The sequence below is a fragment of the Myotis myotis genome, unplaced genomic scaffold (assembly GCF_014108235.1).
Source record: "Myotis myotis isolate mMyoMyo1 unplaced genomic scaffold, mMyoMyo1.p scaffold_m19_p_12, whole genome shotgun sequence".
Taxonomy (NCBI): Eukaryota; Metazoa; Chordata; class Mammalia; order Chiroptera; family Vespertilionidae; genus Myotis; species Myotis myotis.
The window spans coordinates 4,931,551-4,957,553 of NW_023416316.1; the positions used below are offsets into that span (position 1 = coordinate 4,931,551).

Below are 26,003 nucleotides of genomic sequence, written 5' to 3' on the forward strand. Positions count from 1 at the left end.
GCCCCCTCTCCCGGACTGTGGGGAAGACTGGGATAGTGTCCGGGTGGCAAAGGTAGGTTTACAGTTGTTAGGACACGAAACAGAGTTAATAAAGCTACTGTAATAATCATAACCTGAGTGTCTTTTTCCCTACGAGTAACTGTGAACCTGCTTTTGCCCACCCCTGTACATAAGGCGCTGGGAGATGATGGGCTGTATACGACTATTGTTAGTATTTGAACTTTTCTCATTCCTGACCTTTGGGGTGAGAACTCACCGGAGTGCCACAGCTCTGCCTATGAAAACAACTCTTCCCACAAAGCGGCCCCTCGCCTGGGCTGCGGTGCTCGAGGCACGTGGGCACGCGACGTGTGGCCCCTCCGCAGCAGGCACGCAGGGACGTCACCGGAGGCCGGGTAGGACCAAGTGGGGAGGCCAGCTCCCAGTGCGCAGAGGCCGTCACGTGGCCCAGTCACACTTGCGGGGAGGGAAGCCCGTGCACAATGGAAACTCCTCACAATACAATGTGGAAAAGCCATTTCAAGAATCGCTTTTATTTTCATACTGAAGCCAAGGAAAATAGCTGGATTTGCTTTTCTTTGTTGGTCATAGGAAGAAGCGGAGGAGCACGGCTTTGATTGGAATTGAGTTCTTCCCCAGGTCTCCGATGGCTGGAATGCGGGGGGGGGGGGGGGGGGGGGTGTCTCTGGGGATGCAATTAGTTGAATAAATATCAAGAGAGCAAAAGTAAACAAACTCATTACTGCCCATTAACAACTGCCAAACTAGCAAAAAACTGAGGAGTGGGGTTGGAATCTTCAAGGAAAATAGATGACTCCAAGGCTGAGCACAGCCCTCGGTGTTGGGCTGACCTGGGCTCTGGCTGCCACGTGCTCCTGGGAAAGTCACTCGGCCTGTCTGGGTGTCTGTGTCCCCATTTATAACTACCTCCCTGGACCCAACACAGCCCCGTTCCTTCCCTTCCTTCTGGTAACTGAAGAGGCTCCAGGTCACTTCTGTCAAACCCAGACTCCATGAAAACATAACGGCACCAGAGCCAGCAGTGTCATGACTGGTCCCACCACTCACAGTGTGACCTTGAGCAAGACCACTCTGAGCGGCATCCTACTACCAACTGGCTCTGAGTGGTGTAATGATGAAATGGGATCATGAATATGCAAAGGGCCTAGTGCTAACTGTCCAGTTTGGCTGACTTTTTAGTCGAACAATCTCAAGAAACACTCTTTGCAGAAAGCACAGCCTCTGATGTTTGCATGCCTCTTCCTTCCCCACTCACTGCCCAGTGTTGTGTGACAGGCTAGGGACCCCAACTCAGCCAGCACTCAGTCCAACCAGTGGACTGCTTCAGGGCTGGGAGGTGAGGCCACACAGGCCTCCTGGCTTGTGAAGTGGGATAATTAATTCTGGTATCTCCTCAGGGTGGAGGTGGGGGTTCAGGGAGATGGTAAGATTGCTGGACATACTGCCTGCACGTGGCCAGCCTGCCCCACCGTGAGCCGGCTTTGCTATCCCTGCTCTAATGCTGTGATCACATTATTCCACCTCCAGTTTCAGAAGCACTTCATGTCCTAGTGCACAAGGTGAGTCGGATCACCCCATTTCACAGAAGAGGCTCAGCCCAGCCTTCAGGATCTCAAGTCCAGGGGCACAGAGCTTTGCCCAGGAAGCCTGAGAGCCCAGACGTGGCAGGGAATGGAGCTCAGTGATAAACAGTGCACCCCTGCCTGGTCGTGAGGCCTGCCTGGGGAGGTTTGGAAGTCAACCCTTTCCTGCAGTCAAGTTGCCTCCTGGGCCTCTGGCAGTTTCTTGGCCATGGCGGAGGCGCATGCTGGCATCACTCGGGCACAGAGAGGTGTTTGTCACCAGCTGCGCAGGCAGGTGAGCGGCCCTGGAAGGCAGCGGCAGGCCCACCCTAGCCGGGAGGGCAGCTCCTCCCCATTGTTCTGGGCCTGGCGTGGCTGCCAGCACAGGAGCTGCCAAAGCGTGTTGGAAACCAGGCAAACACTCACAAACTCAGCCCGGTTTCCACTGACGTCACTGCAGCCCTACCTCATAGCCCGACCCAAACCAGAGGCTCCCAAACACCTTTCTCTGCCTGACCTGCGAGGCCTGCACTGGCCACTGGAACTATGCTGGGACTTGGTCATTCAAATGGAGAACAGCTCAGTGTGGCCCTGGGAGCACAGGGTCTGTGTACAATGCCCACGGTCTGCCACAGGTAGAGCCTGGACCCACGCGGCTCATTGGAGAAGCTCCCAAAGGGGCCCTGGGGAAGACAAAACCTCCAAGTTCTGCGTTATGGCTATTTTAGCGTAAATTAATGTGAAATCAGAAAGTGGTGATGCTGATATTTTTTGCTACTAAAAACCAGATTGAGTACATTTCTGTGTAATAACTAAGAGTTTGAAGGTTGATGAAAAAGGGGCCACATGCTAAACCTGACACACTCAGAGGAGGCCTGCATGGGGACCTTACAAACTTAGCGACCAAAAGTATTCACATCAACCGGTCTGAACACCAACATTCCTAACTAAAAGCCCCGGGGGAAGGGGGGGTGTATGTCCTAGGCCTGTAGCTTCCTTGACAAAGGTCAACCTTTACCTTAAGTGAGCCTGTCCATTATCTTTTTGCATCTAAGATAACAACTTTGAAATGTAGAGTGATCTTCTTTCCCAGACCCCTCAGGGCACAACCCTGGGCACAGACCACAGAACCCCTGGTTATCTCGTTCCCCACATACCATCTCTATGTGCCCTGAATGTTTATTCACTATCCTAGACCCACCAATGCAAAGGAAGTAGGTGTCTCTCTATTCTGCCTTTTTATCCACTCCAAGAGGTCCCCCTCTTTGCTTTCTCCATCCCCCTAATCTACCACCCATGGATTTCATGTAATTCTCTTTACATTTCCTCCTTTTATTCTAATGTATAAAATAAGCTGTAAAACTGCCATTCTCCAGAGAGAGCATTTTCTCAATCTGTTGAGATTTTGCTTCCCAGCAATTGTCATCAGTTTGGCAACTTATAAAAATTATCTATGTCAACAGGTTCGAATACATCAAACCAAGGCTGAGTTCTACCAGGACTGTGTGATCTTAGGCAAGTCGCTTAGCCTTTCTGAGTCTCAGCTTCCTCATCTGTAAAATGAATATAACAACAGTATCCACCTTAAAAAGACATTCTGGAATTCGATAAAGTAGAAAACACGTGCAAAATGTGCTGGCAGGATCAGGTACCTAGTGGGCACTCGGCAAATGGATGTTATGAAAGTTATGAATAAATATGACAAATGGCCTCCTGTGCAGCTCCCGCCCCCGCAGGCAGTCACTTCCCTGCCCAACTATGTCCCTGCCACTGCACTCCCACTGCCTGCAGCTGTTGGTGGGCGTGTCTTTTCTTTGAGCTCCCAGTATTCCAGGCCACCAGCTAGGCACTGGGAATAGAGCAGCGACCAAAACAGACACTCCCCATCCTCATGGAGCTTTCATTCATACGAGGAGAGTAGGAGACACTATATGTCTGATGGTGCTGAGGACACCTGAGGGGAAAGGTGGTGAGATCGCAATTTTAATGTACACCATACGCGTCTATAGACGCAGTGGGGATGGTTTCCATTTTGGATGCGTGGCAATTAACTGGTTAAATAATCAGGAAGGGCCTCACTGGGAAGGTGATATTTCAGCAAAGACCTGGAAGAAGCAGAGCAGCGAGCAATGAGGAAAGTGCTGAAGACAGGAGACAGCAGGTGCAAAGGCCCCAGGTCACTAGTGTGCTGCCGAGCCTGAGGAACATTCAGAAGGACAGTGCAGCTGCAGCGGCGCGAGCCAGGGTGAGAGGAGTCAGAGATGAGCTCAGGGAGGAAGCGGGCCAGATTAACAGGGCCTTACAGACTGGTTGGCTTTTTCTCTAAGATGAGCAGCCTTTTGAGGAGAAGAGTGACCTGATCTGACTTTTTTAGAAGGACCACACTGGCTGCTGGGAAGAGGAGGGGCTGCAGTGGGCAAGCGCAGGAGCAGGGAGACCAGCGAGGTCCAGGTGAGAGGTGGAGGTGGGCTGACCAGGAGTGGGAGAGGTGGAACAGCAGGATTCTGGGAACAATTCCAGGATACTGCTATTATAATCTGGTGGTGAATTAGATGTGGGATGACTTCAAGGCTGTTGGCCTGAGCAACCAGAAGAATGAAGTTGCCATTTACTAACAAAGGAAAAACTGGGGTGAACAGGTGGGGATGGAGCAATGGGGAATATCAGGAGTTCATTTCTGGGAAAGATAAAGGTGAGGTGCCTAGCAGATAGTGGAGAGGACATGGCTTATTCGGAAATATGAGTCTAGAGCAGCCGTGGGCAAACTACGGCCCGCGGGCCGGATCCGGCCCATTTGAAATGAATAAAACTATTGAAAAAAAAGACCGTACCCTTTTATGTAATGATGTTTACTTTGAATTTATATTAGTTCACACAAACACTCCATCCATGCTTTTGTTCCGGCCCTCCGGTCCAGTTTAAGAACCCATTGTGGCCCTCGAGTCAAAAAGTTTGCCCACCCCTGGTCTAGAGTCAGAGGGTGAGGTCTAGGCTGGAGAAATGAATGTGGGAGTCATCATGCTTGAAGGTAATCAGAGCCGCAGGACTAGGCAAGATCACCAACGGAGAGAGGTGCGCTGGGCTCTGGGCCCCCAGGACAGAAACAGGAGGAGGAGCCAGCACAGAGGACGGAGAAGGAGCAGCCGTGAGGTGGGAGGAGAGAGTGGTGTTGGGGAAGGAAGTCCAAGAAGAGACAGGTCAGGCATGTCCCACAGTGCTGACAGGCAAAGTCTTAACGAGGACCAAGAACTGGGCATTGGTCTGGCAAGCAAGGCCACTGGAGTGGAGGAGAGAGGGCAGGCCTGATAGGAGTGAGTTTGAGAACCGCAAAAGAGAGCTTTCTGGAAAGACTGAGTACAGGAACCTCTGTGAGGGTTTTGCTAAAAAGGAGAGCAGAGAAATGGAACAGTGGCTGGAGAGGGGATGTGAGGTCAAGAGAGGATAGTCTTTAAGTTGAGAGAAATAACAGCATGATTGTTGGGAAAATGTGATCATACGGGCGAGGAGGGGGAGAATTGCCGGAGCCGTGTCCTTGAGTAGCGCAAGGAAGGATCTGCGCACGGCTGTCCCCTCCCTCTTGGCCTCACTCCTAACTCATCCTTCAAGGGTCAGCGGATAGGTCACTTTCTCAGGGAAGCTTTCCTGACCCTCCAATAAGGTCAGTTCGCCGATACACTCTTTCATAGCATATGCTTCTTCCCCTTCCAGCACTTAGAGAATGTGTGGTGATGGGTAAGCCCCATGAGGGCACGGGCAGGCTCTGTCCAGCAGTGTCTGGGCAGCCACTCGCTGCCTGGCACACCACAGATGTTCCATGGGTATCTGGGGAAGGTATGAATGACCCAAGAATAGAACTGAAACAACTCCAGAGACACATGTCTGTTTTCTGCTCCCGCCTGGTTTAATCACATTGCAAGGATCAGGACTGTGCAGTGACTGGCTGTGGCAAATATTTGGATTTAAGGAGCTCGGTTGTTTGTTCCTGTTTGGGCTTTACAGCTTGGCTAACACACGAACAAAGCCACGGGGCCGGATACACCCTCCCATTCACATTGTCTACTAGAAATTGAACACCTTTCATACCATATCTAGAAATTCATTCATTCATCAAACATTCACTGAACTTCGCTTAGTGCAGCACCCTTGGGATGCAGGATTGACTCAGACACAGTGCCTGCCCTCATGGAACACAGGGTCCAGTAGATGGAATCAAAAAGGATTCTAATTCCTCAAAACTGTGATCCATGTTACAAAGGGCAAGTCCAGGGGATTATGAACACGTAGAATGGGGAGACTAATGGTCTGAGGGGTGTGGGGCAGAGGAGAAGGCAGACAGGACAGCCCTGCCTCTGTCTCCCCTCCCCTCCCAGCTCCCAGCTGCCCGCAGGAGGCTCTCGGGCTATGGGCACTGGAGCTGGCTCTCGCCTTCCAATGCCCGTCTCCTCCCTCTCCCTTTCTATCTCTGCTGGGCCTGCGTGTCTCCTTCTGCTGCTTCCAGAGGGCTGCCTCCTGGAGTGCGTTTTTGGAAAGATCTGCCTGGAGAAAGCTGAGCTCATTTATGGCACAGGCCACTGGCAGTGACAGGGCTGTTACTGAGTCTCCCCTCTGTTTACTTTCAGGTTTTCATAGGCTCCGTTCGCAAAGAAAAGCCACCATTCTGCAAAGGACCATGAGGGCGCTGTGCGCGACGTGCTGGTGGCTGGGACTGCTGGCCGCCCTGGGAGCGGCTGCAGGCCAGAAGGAGGGTTTGGAGGGCACCGAGGAGGGCTCGCCAGGCGAGTTCATTTACCTGAACAGGTACAAGCGGGCCGGCGAGTCGCCGGACAAGTGCACCTACACCTTCATTGTGCCCCAGCAGCGGGTCACAGGCGCCATCTGCGTCAACTCCAAGGAGCCCGAGGTGCTCCTGGAGAACCGCGTGCACAAGCAGGAGCTGGAGCTGCTCAACAGCGAGCTGCTCAAGCAGAAGCGGCAGATCGAGGCGCTGCAGCAGCTGGTGGAGGTGGACGGCGGCATCGTGAGCGAGGTGAAGCTGCTGCGCAAGGAGAGCCGCAACATGAACTCGCGCGTCACGCAGCTCTACATGCAGCTCCTGCACGAGATCATCCGCAAGCGGGACAACGCGCTGGAGCTCTCGCAGCTGGAGAACCGGATCCTGAACCAGACGGCCGACATGCTGCAGCTGGCCAGCAAGTACAAGGACCTGGAGCACAAGTACCAGCACCTAGCCACGCTGGCCCACAACCAGTCCGAGATCATCGCGCAGCTCGAGGAGCACTGCCAGCGGGTGCCCGCAGCTAGACCCGTGCCCCAGCCGCCCCCTGCCACCCCGCCCCAGGTCTACCAGCCGTCCCCCTATAACCGCATCATCAACCAGTTCTCCACCAATGAGATCCAGAGCGATCAGAACCTGAAGGTGCTGCCGCCGCCCCTGCCCACCATGCCCACCCTCACCAACCTCCCGTCCTCCACAGACAAGCCATCGGGTAAGTTCCTTCCGGGAGCCTGCTCCATCGGGACCTCAGAGTCGGGCACCAGACTTCCCTTGGCTGAGGCCGAGAGTTGGGGAAGAGCCACAGCAGGTTGAAGCTGGGCCAGTGGGCATATAAGCCCTTGGATCCAGCCGCTGGAGCTGGTGGGGTGCAAGGGGGACCACATTCTTTAGATGGATGCTCTAAGGTAGAACCAAGAAACTGGGGGAGTCTCAGAACACAGTAAGTGCTCTCTGGCTTCTGACAGGAGAGAACCAAACCTGCTGTTTTCTGGGCTCGGCATGAGACGCTCTGTGCTGGCGGGTAGGGTGTCTCACCTGCAAGCTCTTGTGCTGTGCCTGGCACAGAACTGCGTTGGTAAGTGCCCAGTGGAGAAGCGGCAGGCCGGAGGAAGAGTGTGTTCACGTTGAAAGTATGAGAAACACATTGCAGGGCTGGGGCACGGGAGGGATTACCGTTAAAAGCCCACACATTTGCTGGAGTCTGGTGCTGTCTAGAATTTCTAGTGATGATTCCATAGACTCTCAAATGCATGTTTCATCATAAATGTAAAGAATGGTGATTCTCAGAATATCATTATGGGGGAGAATGGAGCTGTTTTTAAGTTTTGAAGCTTGACCAAGATACTGGCACTGGGCAATCTCGTGTATATGACATCATGAACTGCTACAGCTCCTTACAGAAGATAGGCTAATAGGATAAGTAACCTGCTCATGGGTTAGGACCCTCGGGCTGGATGTGGCTTCAGACCTTTCACTTTGAATCCAGGGCTGACTCCGTGCTCTGGGAATCCTCACTCGGGGGGAAGCCCAGCTCCTGAAGTTCAGCCTCTCATTCACCCAGGACCCTGCAAACCTCCCGAATGGCTGTCACATGAGAATTAGATTCATCTTTGCAACAACTAACCACAAATCTGCTCAAAGTCCATGATGTGGGTACCACTTCACTGTATAAACAGGGAGATATTTTTACTGAAACTATCCTATTTTGCACATATTTCACACTTCTGAAAATAACCACTGCTACTGGGAAGAGCAGCTTCTTGCTAATTCCAGGGAGGGCTGAACCTGCATCCAGGAGAGTGGCGTCTGCAAAGAAGGGCTACACTGTCTGCAGACCTGTGGGGAGGGGCAGAGCGCCCGCCTGCAGCCCCTCGAGGAAAGCCCCCCACTGGGTGTGTGGGTAGGAACACACGCTCTGGAGCAGACTGGCCTGGCTCAAACTCTAGCTCCCCCACGGATTAGCTCAGGACAGTAAGCAAGTCCCTCCACCCCGCAGAGCCTCAGTTTCTCCATATGTCAATGGGGATAGATTGAAATCGTGCCTACCTGAGGATTAAATGAAATTGCAAAAAGTGTGTTTAGCACAGCACTGGTCTCATGTAGTTTCAATACATGGTAGCTATGAGTCTCCTTTGGTCTTGGTCTCTTCATCTTAAAATGAGACTGAAATAAACAGTCCCTCTTTATCTCTGGCATTCTACCGCTGATCTACAGTCTAGACCAGGGGTGGGCAAACTTTTTGACTCGAGGGCCGAGGGCCACAATGGGTTCTTAAATTGAACCGGAGGGCCGGAACAAAAGCACGGATGGAGTGTTTGTGTGAACTAATATAAATTCAAAGTAAACATCATTACATAAAAGGGTACGGTCTTTTTTTTTTTTTAGTTTTATTCATTTCAAACCGGCCGGATCCGGCCCGCGGGCCGTAGTTTGCCCATGGCTGGACTAGAGTCACATGATCAACTGCACATGTGTCTGTTTTAAATCAGAAGCTCCAAAGAGAGGGCAGGGCATGTTGATACATCTTGATAGAACACCCAGAGGGTAAAACGTGCCCTATGGCACCAAATAAAGGCTCAGCTGAATGTTACTATCATCCTGACAGGAGTCAGGCCGACCTCAGTGGGTGAGGAATAGATGTCCTCTCACCTAAGCAACTCTGGTTTCTGACTCGACAGTGCCAGGACATTGTGGCTTCACATGAGCTGATGAATACAGTGTAGGAATAAAGACCTAGCTCTGCATCCACCCCTTGTTAGCTGTTTGCTCCTGAGAAAGTTACTTAACCCTGAGCCTCAATTTTCTCCTCTGTAAAGTGGGAACAGGAGTTATAATATTACAGTTTGTTGTGGAAACTCAGTGCAGCCAGGCATGCGTGATATTATGTTCCACGGGACAGCCAGCAATGGCAGAGCCCCTTCTCTGTGCTGATCACAGGGCTGGACTAGGGGAGCAGGAACTCAATCTGGGGGAGGTGGAAGACATGAATGCACTGGGACCCATCCATTACCCACCATCTACCCTATAAAGTTGGCACATCAGGTCTGACAAAGGATCTCTCTGAGAGAAAGCATCCATCAAGGTCAAAATTTCCAGAACATTCTGAGAACTTCTGGGGCCAACATAACAAAGTACCTGAAATCAGGGACACAGTGAAAATCGTGGGCTGTGCAGTCACGGTAGCAACACCACGGTGTGCTCCGTGTCCCCTAGAGGGGCACGTGAGGGCTGCAGGACATGAGGCTGCCTGGAGTAGAAGGGGAAGCTGCACAGAGGTGGCGACCTCAGGGCTGACCTTTAGGGATTTGTGTGGGCGTTTACCAGGTGGACTTGGGAGTTAGGAAACCGAGTTACCAGTGGGTCTCAGATGCAGGTGAGTCCCTGCAAAGACCCAGGCCCCTGGCCCTACTCCTGGCACCTCAAATGGTCCGGATCCCCTGCTGCTTCACATTCACAGTGCAGCGTGGGCTTGTGCAGCCAAGGCTCTGCCCCCACCCAACCCCTTCCTCTCCCACTGAGGAAAGCACACCTGCATGGGAGGGTATGGCAGTGATTTTATGGTGAAAACTGAAACGCACCTTTTTTTTTTTTTTTTTTTAAGCAAAGCCCTCCCAAGTGTTGGTACCAAATGTTAGTAACAGATTCCTTATGACCCATCTGACCACTGAGCTCCCACACAGCTGAGACTGAGCACCTGGCTGTGGATGCTGAAAGGGCAGACAGAGCCATGAAGAGCGGGGCTGGGGCCCTTCCCTTTCCTGGGGCTGGACTAAGCGGAGAGGAAAAGACAGATGGCCTCTCTCAGCCAATCAGCAGAGAGCGCTTATCAGCCCTGTTCTGAGAGCTGGGGCAGGTTCTGGGCCTGGAAAACAAAACCTCTTCTATGCTCTTGCCCAACAGATTCTTTGAGCCCGGGGACATCACTCAGCCAGAAACACCTTGCAATTAAACACCTTTGCACTCAAGCTTGGCAGCTTCTAAATCTTTCCTTCCGCAATCTCAGAGCCATCCACTCTTTCCTCATTGTCTAGGCAGCCCAGCCCACAGCGCCCTTCCCCAGGGGACCAGGGAGCCACCGCTGCTTATCTGAGCTGCACTCTCCAGCCTGCTCCAGACAGAACAGGCTGGCCCAGGGCCAGGTCTAGGTGCTCAGAGCCTGAGGAGGGAGACCGGCAGCCTCCGCTTCCCTGGCATCTCACTTGGGTTTTGTCCTGTCTCTCTCAGGTCTGAGGCCTGGGCATTTTGGTTAGGATGATGCTAGTGATAAGGCCTGGGCCAATTGGCCCTGCCAGTGCCCTCTCCTCGGGGTCCTGCTGCCCTTCCTGCCTCGCTTCCTCTCCACTCTTTCTCAGGCTCACACGTCCCCTGGCCTCCTTCTCCAGCTGTGTGCCTTCGACATACACACATGCACACACATCTATCGGGCCTGTTGGAGAGAAAGGATGCATGAGGCAAAGGAGAGGACAGGATGGAGCCTCAGCTCTGTCTGCTCTCAAACGGGTTCTGGGAGGCCTGGGACACCCTTCCTCAGCTCAGCCCAGCCCAGGCACAGCCAGGCACAAGTCAGTCCTCCGGCCCAGCACCCTCCTAGAAAGGAAAGAAAGGAAAGGCACTGCTATCACCAGCTGTTGCAGTGAGGCCTGGTCTGAAACGAGTCTTTGAAAACCAAAAGGAGTAGGCATTTCTAGCTGTTTTCTCTCTTGAGGCAGTAACATAATCAGCTCAGTTTGTTTCTCAATAGAGTCCGAAGGGGCCACAGAATCATAAAATATTAGAGTGTGTTAGAGCCTCTTTGCCTTCCTGCCCCAGGGCCTGTCAGTGCAGAGCCAAGATTGGTCCTTGGACTTCCAACATCCAGGACAGCGATTTTCAACTAGTGGCCTCAAGAATTTTTAAAACATGCAATACCTGACTAGTAGGGGCACTGGCTTCTTTTCCCTTAGACTGTCAAATAAAAATATGGCAATGGCCCAACACAATAGCTGTCTGGTGGGAGTGAATCAAAATTATATCTATTTTTTTGTCAGATTGGCAAAAAATATATTTGTTGGTGTGCCACAGAATTTTAATAATTAGTTTAAGTGTGCCATGAGATGAAAAATGTTTTAACGGCTGATCTAGGATACGGAGGTTCAGAGGTTAAGTAACTTAGCCAAGATTACACAGCTATTAAATAGCTCAGCCAAGGCTCAAACCCAAGTCTGTCTTAACCACTCTGGGATACTGTACATTTCCATGGAAAGGCTGGAGGGGAACTGGTGTGAAAATCACTCTATAAATGCCTGCCCCGGCCCAGGTGCCAGCTGCTGGGACCTGACCCTCTATCACTATTTCATGTACCAGGTTCCAAGCAGCTCCTTGTAAAAGAGCTCTGGGAACAGCATTGGCGAACTTACTACTAGAACTTTCACCTTTCTAATAACAGGAGACATTGTTGCTGAGAACCCAGAGACACAATGTTGCTGCCTCCTTGCTCAGGCCTAGGAGGAACCAATTGAACCAACTGTCTGTGGCCAGTTCACTATTCACAAAAAAAGGATTGTAGTGAATTTATGCCGCCAAAAAAAAAAAAAAAAAAAAAAAAAAAGAAAAAAAAGAAAGGGAGAGAACAGAATTAAGTTAGCATCACAATACAGCATGTCTAAAACAGTCAAGCTCTCCCACAGAAAACATACTGTGCACCTGACTTGTAGTAAATGGACCAACCGAAGCTGTAGATATATCTGGACAAATTCTCTAGGGCTACTTCAACATATAGGTAAGTGTAAAGTCCTCATTTCTTTAAATAGGTTAACTCTAAATACATAAAACTCAATAACTCTGAATATAGCTAAGTCTAAAGTCCTCATTTCTTTAAATAGGTTAACTCTAAATATATAAAACTCAGTAGCTCTGAACTGCTCCTAGGGCAGTGATGGGGAACCTTCTGAGCTCGGCGTGTCAGCATTTTGAAAAACCCTAACTTAACTCTGGTGCCGTGTCACATAGAAATTTTTTGATATTTGCAACCGTAGTAAAACAAAGACTTATATTTTTGATATTTATTTTATATATTTAAATGCCATTTAACAAAGAAAAATCAACCAAAAAAATGAGTTCGCGTGTCACCTCTGACATGCGTGTCATAGGATCGCCATCACTGTCCTAGGGCCACATTGGTGGCAACCGTGCAGGCCAGAAAGGACAGGCAACTCGAACGAGTATTTTCCTAGGTAGATTTTTTCCCTTTTATTTTATTTCCTGCTATGAGGTGGGAAGTTTGTACATTAGGCTGTGGTTCCGTAGCACAGTGGCATGTTTCAAAATAGAGAATGAGATGTATCATACTGTGGCTTCCGTTCCTTCTGGAGGTCAGGCAATCTTCAATCCAGGTGAAACGCTATTGGTTGGGTGTTCTGCCAGCTCTAGCCAACCAGCTTCCAAGCCTGAAGCGCTGTTGGGGGGCAGGAGAAGCACCTGGAAACTGAGGGTGGCGAGGGGGACTCCAGCCACGGCTGACGGGGCCTTTCCATCACAGAGGCTGAGGGGAGCCCAGCCCAGCCCTCGGGCCTGCAGAGCTCGTGCTGTGCACTGCACTGCGCTGTGTAGTTTCTAGTGTTATGGTTGAACAAAATAAGATTTCCAAATTCATTACGAACTACGTAATCCAGCGATATTTCAGAGCATTCTTTGCTAGCTTCCTGATAAACAAAAGCCGCTCCAGTTCGAGCTGGGTCATCTGCGTGGTAGCTTTGCTTTCTCTTTTCCCCTCCTGGGTACCTCGGGGACCAGGTCACAGAGAGCCTTTGAGTGCGATGGCGAGCTCTTCCTCTATGACGCAGGCCTTTTCCAAGGAAAACATTTGGCTAAGTGCTCCGGCTATTTACGCCCCAGAGATAAACTATCAACTTGTTACAGTGATCTGGCATCCTGACGGGGAAATCGCAAGTTTGGCACTAAGCAAACTGGAAGTTATCTAGAAAATCCTGGAGCTCAGGCATCTGTAGCCAGCTCACTAGTCAACAAAAGGATTGCTGTGGCGAAGCTACGCTGGGGACTGTATCAAAACCCTGAGATGCTCCCTGAGAAAGTGACAAGGAAAGGAGAACTGAGTTAGCATCCTCCTGCCGTGTCTAGGCGGAACTGGTTAGGTTTGCTGAGTGCAGTGGGCAGCCTGCTGCTGTAAAAGGAACACCGTGTACTTCCCAGTGGCCTCTGTCAGGGCAGGAAGGACGCAGGCAGCAGGACGTGCCTCCTACGCTCCCCGGGGCAGAGGGGCCCCTGCCATGACTCTGGAAGTAGAGCATGTGACATAAGCCTGATGATCCTGGCCCTGCACCCCAAGATGAGCCAATGGGGCTACAGGCCCCAGAGTGGCTTTATGTCATTTTTTAAAATGGATAAATGATGGTCCCTTAATAGATGTGTTTTTTTTTTTGGATAGAATAATTTAAGTTAAAATTAGTGCACATATAGAGAATAATTTCGCTTAAAATGTTTAGTTTAAGTGACAAATAGTTTTCTTTATTAAATTTCTAAATGTTAACATTAAGTGGAATACTAGAGTCACATCCAAAAGAACAGATAATCCATCCTGTGTCGGCTTTCTACTACCTGCTGCCCAGGCTCCCCCAGCACAGGTTTCCTCTCCCACGGTTTGGTCTGCATCCTGATTGCCCCCTGTCGTGGGGTCCCGGTTCCAGATGGATTTATTATTATTATTGGTCCTCAGACTGAAAAGAACAGAATGAGGATGACAAAAGGATTGCAGCTGATGGTGGTGAGGAAACAGGAGATGGAGGAAGGCATGTGGGGTGCTAGGCTGGGAAGATCAACCCATAACCACGGCCCCTGAGAAGGTTCCTGCCCCGAAGGAGCCCACAGTCTGGTGGGGAGTGAGACCCCAACAATCCTAATACAGTGTGACAGCCACAGCACAGTGAGGCAGAGGGACCAGGACTAAGAAGGCAGAGCTGAGTTCTAATCCCAGATCGTCCACTTTCTGCCGAGCCTTAGTTTCCTCAATGCTGCAGGGACTCCTGAGGATGAGATGAAAGAGTGAGTAAAGGCTCTAGATCAGGGGTGGGCAAACTTTTTGACTCGAGGGCCACAATGGGTTCTTAAGCTGGACCGGAGGGCCGGAACAAAAGCATGGATGGAGTGTTTGTGTGAACTAATATAAATTCAAAGTAAACATCATTACATAAAAGGGTACGGTCTTTTTTTTCAATAGTTTTATTCATTTCAAACCGGCCGGATCCGGCCCGCGGGCCGTAGTTTGCTCTAGGTACACGGTCATCATCACTCTTATTGCATTCTAGGAGAGAGAAATAAGCAAGACGAGGGAAGCCTGAGGAGGATAAGCAGCTCCTGTGAGGTTGGGAAGCCTTCCTGGAGGAGGGGGTGAGGAGGGCTGAGGGCCTTGCAGTGAGTTCTCAGAACCACTGCCAACATCACCAAGAAATCTCGAGGACCGGGCCTAGTGCTGGACAAGTGTCCTGTTTTCAGAAAGAGAAAAAGGATGAAATACTAGACTATATACTAATTGGCTTATGGTCAAGCCCCAGAAAAATTATGGAAAAGATTATAAAGAGGAGTTTGTGAGCATTTGGAAAACTAAAAGGTGATCAATGAAAGCCAACGTGGATTCTCTAAGAACAAGCCCCTAAGCTGATTCCCTTTCCTGGAAATGGTGGAGCGGCTGGGAGCCTGCAGGATCGCCACCTGTCCGTATCGTGGGTCTGATAGGCTCTTCCAAGAGGTGCCTGTAGACCAGCACCAACGGTCTCTGGGTATCCTCATCACTGCACCCAGGCAGCCTCCGTGCGCTGCCCACCTCTGCAACCTCCCTCACCCATGCAGCCTCGGGCACCGCTGACCCACGCACCGCACCGGAGCCCCAGGACTCCCCTCGCGCTGGTCCTGGGGAGCCACAGGGAGCTGCTCACCTCTCACACCAGGAGCCCACCACCGCCCCTCCTGGTCTAACCTCTTCTTTCTAAAATTGCTTGCAAGTCCTTGTTTCTCCTCCTGCCCAAGGTATTGATGGAAACCAAGGAGTGAGCACTGTGTATCCTGAGGTCAAACTGGCAGGAGCAGGATCCCCATGAGCTCTTCATGGGCCTAGGAGTTCTGGTGTGGGAGGCCTCAGAGTGTACCGAATGCATGGAAACACGCCCACCTCACACACCTCTGTACTTTCTGCTGTAAGAATTCTAAAAGGATTTTAATAATTTTGCTTTTGAAATCATTTGGCCAAGAGTAACACAATTTATGGTTGGCTCTGATTTCTCGGCAAACATTAGGCATGTTCAGAAATTCTTGGGGAGTGAGAAAAATCTACCTACAAATTGTTTTCAAAAGTAATAACATTTTAATGAAGACTAAATTTAACAATTAATGAATTTGACAACTTGTTAAACTTTTCAGAAATTTAATTACCTGCTTATAAATTTTGATTTTGTAGTTCTCTTTTCATATTTTAGAGCGAACTGATTTTCTTAGGCCTCGAACACTTTCATAAACTCCTGAGCAGCTCACTGGCCCTGTGCCCATCGTCTGAGGGCAGGTTAAGTGGCCTCAACAGCAGGCATGAGCATCTGGACCCTCTCCCCCAAAGGACCAGAAACAACGTTCATGATTTCAACTCTGAGCCCTGCAGGAACTTGAGATGCCTGTGGGGACGCACTAGCTTCCTGGTATTTAGGTTATTGTTTTGTACTTTGGTTCACTCAAAAGTGGTGACTGACATAGAATATATATGTTCATAACTAAAATATTACTTCCCTAAGCCTGCTGGATAGACAAGGCGTGAATGAGCAACACCTATAATTGACCCTCCACAGGTGTCTGCTCACCTACCTGCAGGGGTGCCCAGGCTGTCCCTGGCTGGGCAGGACTCCACCTAAGCATGCTCCACATGCCCCGGCTCTCAGATAGGTTAATGTGGCTAGAAAAGTCCAGGTCCAATTTCAACAGCTAGTCATTTCTTCTGTTAGAGAAGCGTTTCAGGGAGTGGCAGAAAGACTTTTTGGAGAGAGACCATCAGTGGGAATAATTGAAACCAGCATACGGTTCTCACGCAAGAGCAGTGTGTCTCAGTGACATCACAAAAGCCTCCTCCATGCCCACGTATGAACTAACACATCCCTAGAACATTCTCCACAGGCCACGGGGCCTCTGCACAGCCTCAGGTGGTCATGCCCAGAGCCTTGGGCATCGTGGGTGAAGAGGCCTGTCAGGCTGCTGGCCAGCCAGTCGGCCTCGTCCAGCTCATGGCCAGGCAGGACTCTGCCCTGCCCCCTCACCCCAGACAAGCCAGGGAAGAGAGGCATCACTCCTGCCCACACAGGCCCCATGGTCTACCCACACCTCAGCTGCTGGCCTCGGGAGCTTCCAGCCAACCTGGGAAGACATTCATGAGGCCATTTTCCCAGCAGGAGGGTGGCTGCATGGAGAGGTGGTGCAGTTCGTGAGCCTGTTTCTCTGCTGGGGCCTGGGTGGGCAAGTTGGGCTGCCCGGGACCCAGGGAGGGAACCAGAACTAGGAAGTTACACGCAGGTCTGGCCTGGCTGCAGGCTCCACTCTTTTAGCAGAGAGGCCCTGCACTGGGGACAGCGTGCCCTGGACCCGTCTTCAGAATGTGGTGCCTGGCTTCTGAGTGGCTATGTTCCTTGGGTGCCTGCCCCATTTTCTGTCAAGAACCCCAGCCAGGAGGAGGGACGCAGGGAGGGGACTGTGGCACCCAAACCTGATCACCTCCACACCTACCAAGTTTGGCACTGAGGTTTGGGGGCCCAAGACCTGTATGCCTGTGTTCCTGTTGCCACCTTCCTTCTCCGGAGGCCTCCCTATGCCGCTTTCCTAAGGAATCTCGCAGACTCAGCGCGGCCACGGGGGCTGTGCTTCTCTGCACATGGAACATCCCGCGTCTGCAGCCCGAGAGTGCAAATACGGTCTTTATAGACGAGGTCGGGGCGCTCACTTCACTCAGAGCCCCGAGTCAGTGTTGGCCTGGCGCTCCAGGCACGGCTGCCCTTCAGAAGGGGAGCCAAGGGAAATACCGCCGGGCACTTTGCACTGTTCCGAAGGGAGAGCTCTGCCACGCACACCGAGAACTCAGCTTCACTGACAAAAAGATCCCCAATCTCCACCTCACTGTATCTCTGTGGCCCTCTCCTCTGCAGTCCCGGCTGCTAACATATGCCTTCATGGAAACATCTCTCAGTAAATAACCTTACACTTAGTCCTGGAAATTCAAAAGCAGAGACGGTGACTTGTTTGTGTGGGATGGGGAAGGTGGGCAGTGAACAACTTCCAAACTGTCAGCTCTCACCTATCAGAGGAAGGAAGAGAGGACCCTCGGTGACCTTGCCCCGGCTGCCTTGTGCTGGGTGCTCCCGTATTCACGAGACCATGGGAAGAGGCAGGGTTCTTCCCCCGTTTACAGAAGAAGAAACTGAGGCTCAAGGACCTGTCCAAAGACCCACTGTGAGGAGACGAGGCCACAGAGACTTGAGCCGAGGGCTCTTGACTCCCAGCCTGGGGTCCTATCCCAGCCCCACACTTTCTCTGCGGAGTCTCCGTAGTCGGACGCCTCACCTGGCCCTCCCCAGCGATGCCTGTATATATAACAGGCACAGATTTCTCATCGAAGGAGGATGTTCTGAACTGGCCGTTTCAATGGCGCCGCATGACAGTCTTAGTGCTGCCATCTTCTGCTCTTCCATCCATTTGCCAACTTTTCAGTGCTAAGTATTTTTCTGACTAATTTTCACCCATCATTTAATTTTCTGACCTTTGCCCAAGGCAAAGGGAGGTTTGAATGCAGGAGGTCTGCTGGAGCTCAGCAGGGGCTTGAGAGAAAACTGTTTGGAAATGTGGTTACTGATGGGAGCTAATGTGTCCCGGGTATCGTGGGAAAAGCAGGGTGCAGGAGACATGTGGAGTTTTGTTGTGTGTATGTTTTTTGTAACAGTAGGAGATACTAAACACTTGTATGCCATTTCATACCTATTCCATGATTTTAGAAAGCATGCCATACCTAAAAGCCTTCAAGGAAAGATTTCCCAGATTTGCCTTATAAATTGTAAAGGAGCTCTGGCCAGTGTGGCTCAGTTGGTTGAGCGGCATCCCATGCACTGAAGGGTCTCGGTTCGGTCAGGGCACGTGCGGGAGGCAACTGATTAATAGTTCTCGTTCATATCAATGTTTCTCTTTCTCTCTCTTCCTCTCCCTTCCCCTCTCTCTAAAATCAATTTTTAACAACCTTTAGAAAAAATATTAAAAGGGGAAATTTCTTCTACATCATAAAAAATACTAAGATAGTTGAAATATGGGCAAAGAACACCAAAAGGTAACATAGAAGAAAACCAAATTATCAGTAAAGATGTTTTTTGAAGGGTATAACACCTTGACAAAGAAGAAGTATAAGTTTTTATATTTTTAACCTGGTTGACTAGCAAAGATTAAAAACAGTCTCAGGGACACAGAGACAAGTCAGCCTGGGCCTCCCTACCCTGGAGTTCACTCTGGCTGGAGAAAAAGAAGAGAGCTACAGTGTGTGGTCGCTGAACCACCCAAACCTGGGTTCAGATGCTGGATATGCCCCTCACCAGCCATGTGACTTCAGGGGTGTCACCCGACGTCCCACGGTGCACCTGGAGGACGGGTGTGTAAATACACGGACGGGGGTATGGTGAACACTCACTCCACGCTGGGGGGGGTGTTTTATTGTTGCTACCACTCCAGTCAGGGCTCTCTTAGAGCTAGGGATTCATCACCTGGGTTCAGAGGTCTATTTACCTTCTGAAATTATAAGCAAAGTTGTGTGAGTCTGTGGATTTTTCTAAATACAGATCTAGAGCTTTCCCCAAATTTTTAAAGAGACCAGTGGCCCCAAAACATTTAAAGAGAGCTCTTTGTAGAAATGCCAAAGGTAAAGCTAAAACCATGACGGCACCCACAAAAGTAGCTCAGGCTGGGAGCCACGAGGCTGGCAGGCCCTTCCCCCGAGCGCTGCGCAGGAGCCCTGCAGAGAGAGCCGGTGCTGGTCGGTGCTAGTCTCAGGGGCGTATGCTGAGGCTCTGCTGGTCTCCCGGCACCAGCATCCCCACCAACGGCCTCCCCTGTGCTCCGGACTCGGGAAAGAGCTGGAGCCTCCACGCCCACAGCAGCTCTGCTCCAGCTGTCGGGGACAGACTCCCATTCTCTGCCCTGGTCCCTGGGGCTGTGGGCTGAACACAACCAAAACCTTTTTCTCCTTCATGAATGCTCTTTCTGGGTCTGGCCTCCCCTTCCCAGGACGGAAGAGGCACAAGGCGAAGAAGGGAGCAGCCGCTTGTGCCACATCTGCTACCAGGCGGTGTGGAGGGTACTGCCCACCCCTCGGAGGGGAGAGGGGGTTGGTGAACAGGTAAATGAGTGGGAAGCCTGTCCCTGAAGCATGATGGGAGGAGCCTCCTGGGTAACTGCCGGCCTTAAGCACCCACACCGACCTTCCTTCTGGGGGCTGTCTGGGCACTGGGGACAGAGGGGGGGCAAGCCAGGCCAGCCCCGCCTTCCCATCAGGTTTCCAGGGAGGCTGCCCTAACACAGCAGCAGGGGCTCAGAAAAAGACCCCTGAGATGTGCCACGAAGACTGAAAAACCCCAACTTTTCCTGTTCTGCCATCACGCTCAACCACTATCCAGGAAGGAATCTGAGAAGTTTGATGTACACAGGCGAGCTGAGCACCCAGCCCCCAGAGTCACCCCCCGCCCCCCGCCCCCCAACACACACAGAGGGAAGCACAGGATTCCCAGGAGCACAGGTCCAGAGAAGGCTGGTGAAGGCAGCTCCTCCCTTTCTGGGCATCAGAGCAGCCCCACCCTGGGCTCCTGCTGCCCGCAGGTCCCCCCAGGCCTGGGGCTCAGTAAACAGTTGTTGAATAAACATACAAATTAACAGAAAAAACAAGATGGGACTCTCCTAGCATGTTCGATCTTGCGCATCTCGGATTGGGGAATATTTTGAAGAGAAGCTGAAGCAAAGTATGTGATTTTAAAATGTGTCGCTAATAAGATATGTAGCTCAATGGCTAGGTCCTGAAAACCTTCTCAAGGTTCCTCAGATGAATGAGGAAGAAGACGTCAGCCTATTTGGAACTTGGTGACTCAAGTTTGTTGATGGGACCAACATCCAAACACAGGAAACCGCCAGGGGGATGGGAGGGGGAGAGGGGAAGACCTACAGTAGCCATTTGGACCCCAAGAGACACCCATTCCTTCTGACTCAAACTCTGTGACATCACAGAAAATCACAGAGCAGATCCAGTCTCAGCTTCAGAAGAGCTTTGGACAGGGTGCATCCTAGACACCCTCCTTTAAGTACATGGCCTGCCCATAGAACTGCAACCTCAGACATGTGAACTCCAGCATCTGGCCCTCTGTGAGCTTTCCTTGGAAAATACACAGACTGAGCTAAAAGAGCACTCGGTCCCCCAAAAAGGTGTTTGGAGGCCAGTGTCTGAATCTCAGAAGCATCCTGAAATCGCTGGCTGTGTGGCCAGATTTGGGGCCCTGCTTGCATCCTTGTGACTACACGGAAATTCATTCATGAAAAACTGTGGCAGCTGCCACTACGCACGGTCCTGACAAGGCGGGTAGGAGTCAGAGCTGAGGCGCCAGCCGGCTGGGCCCACAGGACTCGAGAAGAGCAGCAGCCATCTCCCCGACGGGACGAGGCCGCCAGAGCCGCACAGTGCTGATGAATCTGCTGCATTTGGTGGGCACTCGTCTCTCTTTTCCACTACAACCAACTTTAAAAGAGAAATCACTCCAGGAACTCCACACAAATGATCTCAGTAACCCTTACCACCTTAAATGAGGCAAAGATGATCTCCCTTCTACAAGCTGGGGAAACTGAGGGCAGGGAGAGGTAAGGAAGCTGGCCCAAATCACATTGGGGGGACGAGGAGGAAAGTGGGCCTGGGGTCCAGGCATCCTGCCCCAGCCCTGAGCTCCTAACTGTATATCACATTACAGTGGTCCCCCCTTCTCCTTGGGGGATACGTTCCAGGGTCCCCAAGGGATGCCTGAAACCACAGATAATACCAATACATAGGTATGTATGATTTTTCCCATATATACCTATGATAAAGTTTAATTGGTGAATTAGACACAGTAAGAGCTTAACAATAAAAATAAAGCAGTCATATATTGTTAGATACTAATTAATATTCTAATTCATGTCTAGTCTAGTTTTGAAGCTACTGAGCAATTAATATGTGACATATAATTTTGAATGTGTTGGGTGGGCATTTGGTAGATGACCTGATTAGGAATGAAATAATAAATCCTTAATTTTAATTCCAATTAGAAACCCATATAGTATGTTTCTCCAGTTATTTTATAGCTGATTTTCATATATCAAAAATTAGAATGGAAAATATTTTAGGATATTAAATATGAGTAATAGACTTGAGTGTTATTATGTTAATATAAGACATATGTCACTAATGTTAAATGTAGTCAGAACTATTAGATGATCCTTAAGTGTTTTATGTCATACATTTTTTCTGTTAACTCCATTATAAAAGTCTATTTTAAAATATGAAAGGAATTACATCAATTATAAGTAATGCTTATCATGAGAATTGGCTAAGTTTGGCAAATGTCCTATTTTATATGATCAGTTCAATAGATAATACTTGTTTCTAAACGTCACCATTTTAAAGTGAGAAAAAGATAAACTTTTAAAACTGTCTAATCAATAGAATTAAAGGCTGGGTAAATATGTGATATGGAAAATATAAAATTTATACTAATTCCATTAAAGTATGAAATAATAATCTTATTCATTTGCTTAAGTTCTGGTAAGATCTGAATCTTTTGAAGGGATAAGTGTACCCAGCATTAAAGATATTATGAAACAGAAAAAAAATAAAATAAAGCAGTCATAACAACATACTATAATAAAAGTTATATGAATGTGCTCTCTCTCTGCACACCAGCACACATTTCTTTTTCCTTTTGCACAATTTCACAGACAGAACATTCATTCTTATCTCAGATCTTAGCAACTTCAGCATACAATTTTTTTTCTTTCCTTATTAAGTTGAGAACTTTCACCTTTTTGCTTCAAGGAAGCACTATTCAGCTTCTCTTTGGCATATCAGAATGGCCAGCATTGCTGCTCTTGCACCTTGGGGCCGTGGTTAAGTGAGATAAGGTGACTGGAACAACGGCACTGCGATGCAGCAGCAGTTGAAATGATAACGGAGATGGCTGCTGAGTGACTAATGGGCAGGGAATGTGCACAGCGTGGATACGCTGGACAAAGGGATGAAGGGATGATTCAGTACCAGGCGGGATGGGGTGGAGGGTGTGAGATTTCATCACGCTACTTAGAACAGGGCACAATCTAAAACTTATGAATTATTTATTTCTGGAATTTTGCACTTAATATTTCATACCATGGTTGACTGTGGATAACTGAAACTGCAAAAAATGAAACTGTGATGAGGGGGGTACTGCCACAGAGGTAGTACCCGCGTAAGGTGCAGCCAGGGTGTATGAATGTGACTCAATGGCCTGGCCACGGGGAGGCCTGTGACCTGTGCGTGTCTGTGTCCCCAGGTCCGTGGAGAGACTGCCTGCAGGCCCTGGAGGATGGCCATGACACCAGCTCCATCTACCTGGTGAAGCCAGAGAATACCAACCGCCTCATGCAGGTGTGGTGTGACCAGCGGCACGACCCTGGGGGCTGGACCGTCATCCAGAGGCGCCTGGACGGCTCTGTCAACTTCTTCAGGAACTGGGAGACGTACAAGGTGAGACCACAGGGTCTGTCTGCACTGCCCACTTCGAGAGGCCTGGCTGACCAGGGAAGGAGCCACTGGGAGGGAAGGTGCCCGCTGACCTGTCAGGGCCTGTGCAACCCCAAACAGTAAACACCTGAGGCAAGAAGGATACTGATGGGGCCATCTCTGCGGACCCACCAGGGCTGGCGAGGGCCAGTAGCTCCCTCCTGCCTGCCGCTCACCACTGCTGGGAGATAAGAGTCCCAAGTTCCGACCACAAGCTCCAAGATGGGTACGGTGGCCCCCACTCCAGCCTGGGTGTGGGAGCAGCTCACTCCCAGTTGGGCTTCCCTGGGGAAGACGTTCGCACAGCCCAGAAGGGACAAGTCCCCATTCCCAGGGGTGGATACTCATTCTCACAGTAGGAAAGGCTACTAGGACTCGGTGCCTCTGCCTCCTTCCTCTAAACAAGGAGGTGGTGACAGGGACAACCAGAGCAGCTCGGCTTACTGGGTGCCCGCCACGCACCAGGCAACACCCGAGTGCTGCCATTCAGTACTGCATTTAGTCTCACGTCAGCCCTAGGAGGCACATACTGGTAACGACCCGGTTTATAGATTAAAAAGTGAAATAACTCGCTCAGCTTGCAAGTGGTAGAGCAGTGAACAGAGCCTAGGCCTCTGACACCAAAGTCTACAACCCCCCCCGGCCAGGATGCCTGTCGCGGCTCTGCTGGGCCCCCTCCTATCCTGGCTGCCCTCCGACCCACCTCCTGCCCGGCCTATGTCTTGGCTTCTCCTCCCCTCCTCTCCTCCTCCTTTCTGTATTCTCCATCTCAGAGACAGTGGGGCACGGTGGGAAGACTGGGCTCTTGGTTCAGATCCCAGCTCACCCCCAGCACCTTGTGATGCAGGGCTTTCTGGGCTTCAACACACTTTCCAGGGGGGACAATGACAGCACCCAGCTCTTAAGAGCTGGCAGGAGTTGGTGAAGTTCTGATAACAGTGCCAGTATAGTCTTGAGCTCACCAAATACTATTATTACTATTATCATTATTATTAATGAATCCATCTATTTTCAAGACTTCAGTGGCCATGACTCAGCTGATGACTCCCCAAACTACATGTAACACAGTAAAAAAACCACCAGATTTTAGACCTCAGAGGGAGCCCGGGTGGATGTGGCACATGTTTGTCACAGCTCACACCTGTCTGTGCTTTAATGTTTGCATGACTCTCACACAGCCCACCCCAGAGAAGGAAAGCGAAGCTCAGAGGAAGTAAGCACTTGTCCGAGGAGCTCTGTTGCCTGCCTGCTGTGTGCTGGGCTCTCCATTTATTTACCTTGCCTCATGTGTCCCTGCAGACCGTGCGGGGAAGGGAATATAGCATCCCGCGTGTCCAAGCAAAGCCTAGCACAGAGCAGGCACTCTCTAAGTTGCCTTGATGATGCATGATTGAGGCTCAGAAAGATGAAGTGACTCATCAAGTCACAGCCAAGCAGAGGAGTGGGGATTTGAACCCAGGCCTGCCTTAGGCGCTGCCTGTGTCCAGGCCCTCTGTCCAGGGCTGTGCACCTGACGGCCAGGCCCTGCTGGCCGAGGGCCCTGCATAATCCTCACTAACGCTCTCCTGTGTTTTCCCCAGCAAGGGTTTGGGAACATCGACGGTGAGTACTGGCTGGGCCTGGAGAACATTTACTGGCTGACGAACCAAGGCAACTACAAACTCCTGGTGACCATGGAGGACTGGTCTGGCCGCAAGGTCTTTGCAGAGTATGCCAGTTTCCGCCTGGAGCCTGAGAGCGAGTATTATAAGCTGCGGCTGGGACGCTACCATGGCAACGCTGGCGACTCCTTCACCTGGCACAACGGCAAGCAGTTCACCACCCTGGACAGAGATCACGATGTCTACACAGGTAAGACCGTGGAGTCAGACCCAGGTGGAGGACCAAGAACAGAGGTCAACCACAGCCTGTCCCAGACACCAGGGCCTGAGAACAGGGAGATCCCCAGGTCCAGCTGCCTAACCCTGTCCCTGCCCCTGAAGGCCCAATCCTCTGCCCACTGGCCATAGGTCCCCTTTGCAAAGCTGGGTCAGAGTGGCATTTACAAAAAGGTAAAGTGTGTACAAATGACACACGTGATGGCCAATCCAGGTGCGCTCGCATAACCTCTTACCTGAGTGCTGAGTGTCAGGGCCTCACATCCCCATGGACTTTGGCCACATGCCGTGCTGGTCCCACCTCCTGCCAGCCATGTGCCCCTGGGCCTCTTGCTAATCTCTCTGGGCTTCAGTCTCCACATGGACACAAGGACCAGGCCCACCTCGCAGGGAGAGGAGATGTCAGAGGGGATGCACTGGGCTGCTTTGGCCGGGCTTGGCAACAGTCAGGCTCGATGCAGTGGTGCCTTATGACCGCTGCTCTAGCACGCACCGTTCACCTGGTGCTGCAGGAGCCGGTGAGAGGAACCAGCTAGGAAAGAGGAAGTCATTTGTCCAAGGTCACATGCCTCACACTCAGGCCTTCACTAAGAAGTCTTTATATTAAAACAAACACAAGGGAGAAAACAGAAAATTATAAGCACAGATTCACACCCCCCAGGGCCCTATACCCAATTTCTTGAAATGAGGCCCTAGCTCAGCAGTTCTCAACCTGTGGGTCACGACCCCTTTGGGGGTCGAACGAACCTTTCACAGGGGTCACCTAAGACCATCAGAAAACATATAATTACATACTGTTTTTGTGATTAATCACTATGCTTTAATTATGTTCAATTTGTAACAATGAAATTGGGGGTCACCACAACATGAGGAACTGTATTAAAGGGTCACGGCATTAGGAAGGTTGAGAACCACTGCCCTAGCTGGTTGGCAAGTCAGCAGGC

General features: G+C 50.7%; 2 protein-coding genes across 5 annotated transcripts in view; one reads left to right on the forward strand and one right to left on the reverse strand.

Annotated features, from left to right (window-relative positions):
• The window catches only part of RALGPS1 (Ral GEF with PH domain and SH3 binding motif 1), a 238,537-nt gene that overhangs the window by 76,588 nt on the left and 135,946 nt on the right, over window positions 1-26,003 (reverse strand). The window lies entirely within an intron of this gene.
• The window catches only part of ANGPTL2 (angiopoietin like 2), a 36,745-nt gene that overhangs the window by 8,017 nt on the left and 2,725 nt on the right, over window positions 1-26,003 (forward strand). Inside the window, exons 2-4 of the mRNA XM_036329626.1 lie at window positions 6,203-7,069; window positions 22,953-23,146; window positions 24,763-25,033. Coding sequence (XP_036185519.1) covers window positions 6,253-7,069; window positions 22,953-23,146; window positions 24,763-25,033 — 1,282 coding nt within the window. The 5' untranslated portion in view covers window positions 6,203-6,252. The remainder of the gene's footprint in view (window positions 1-6,202; window positions 7,070-22,952; window positions 23,147-24,762; window positions 25,034-26,003) is intronic.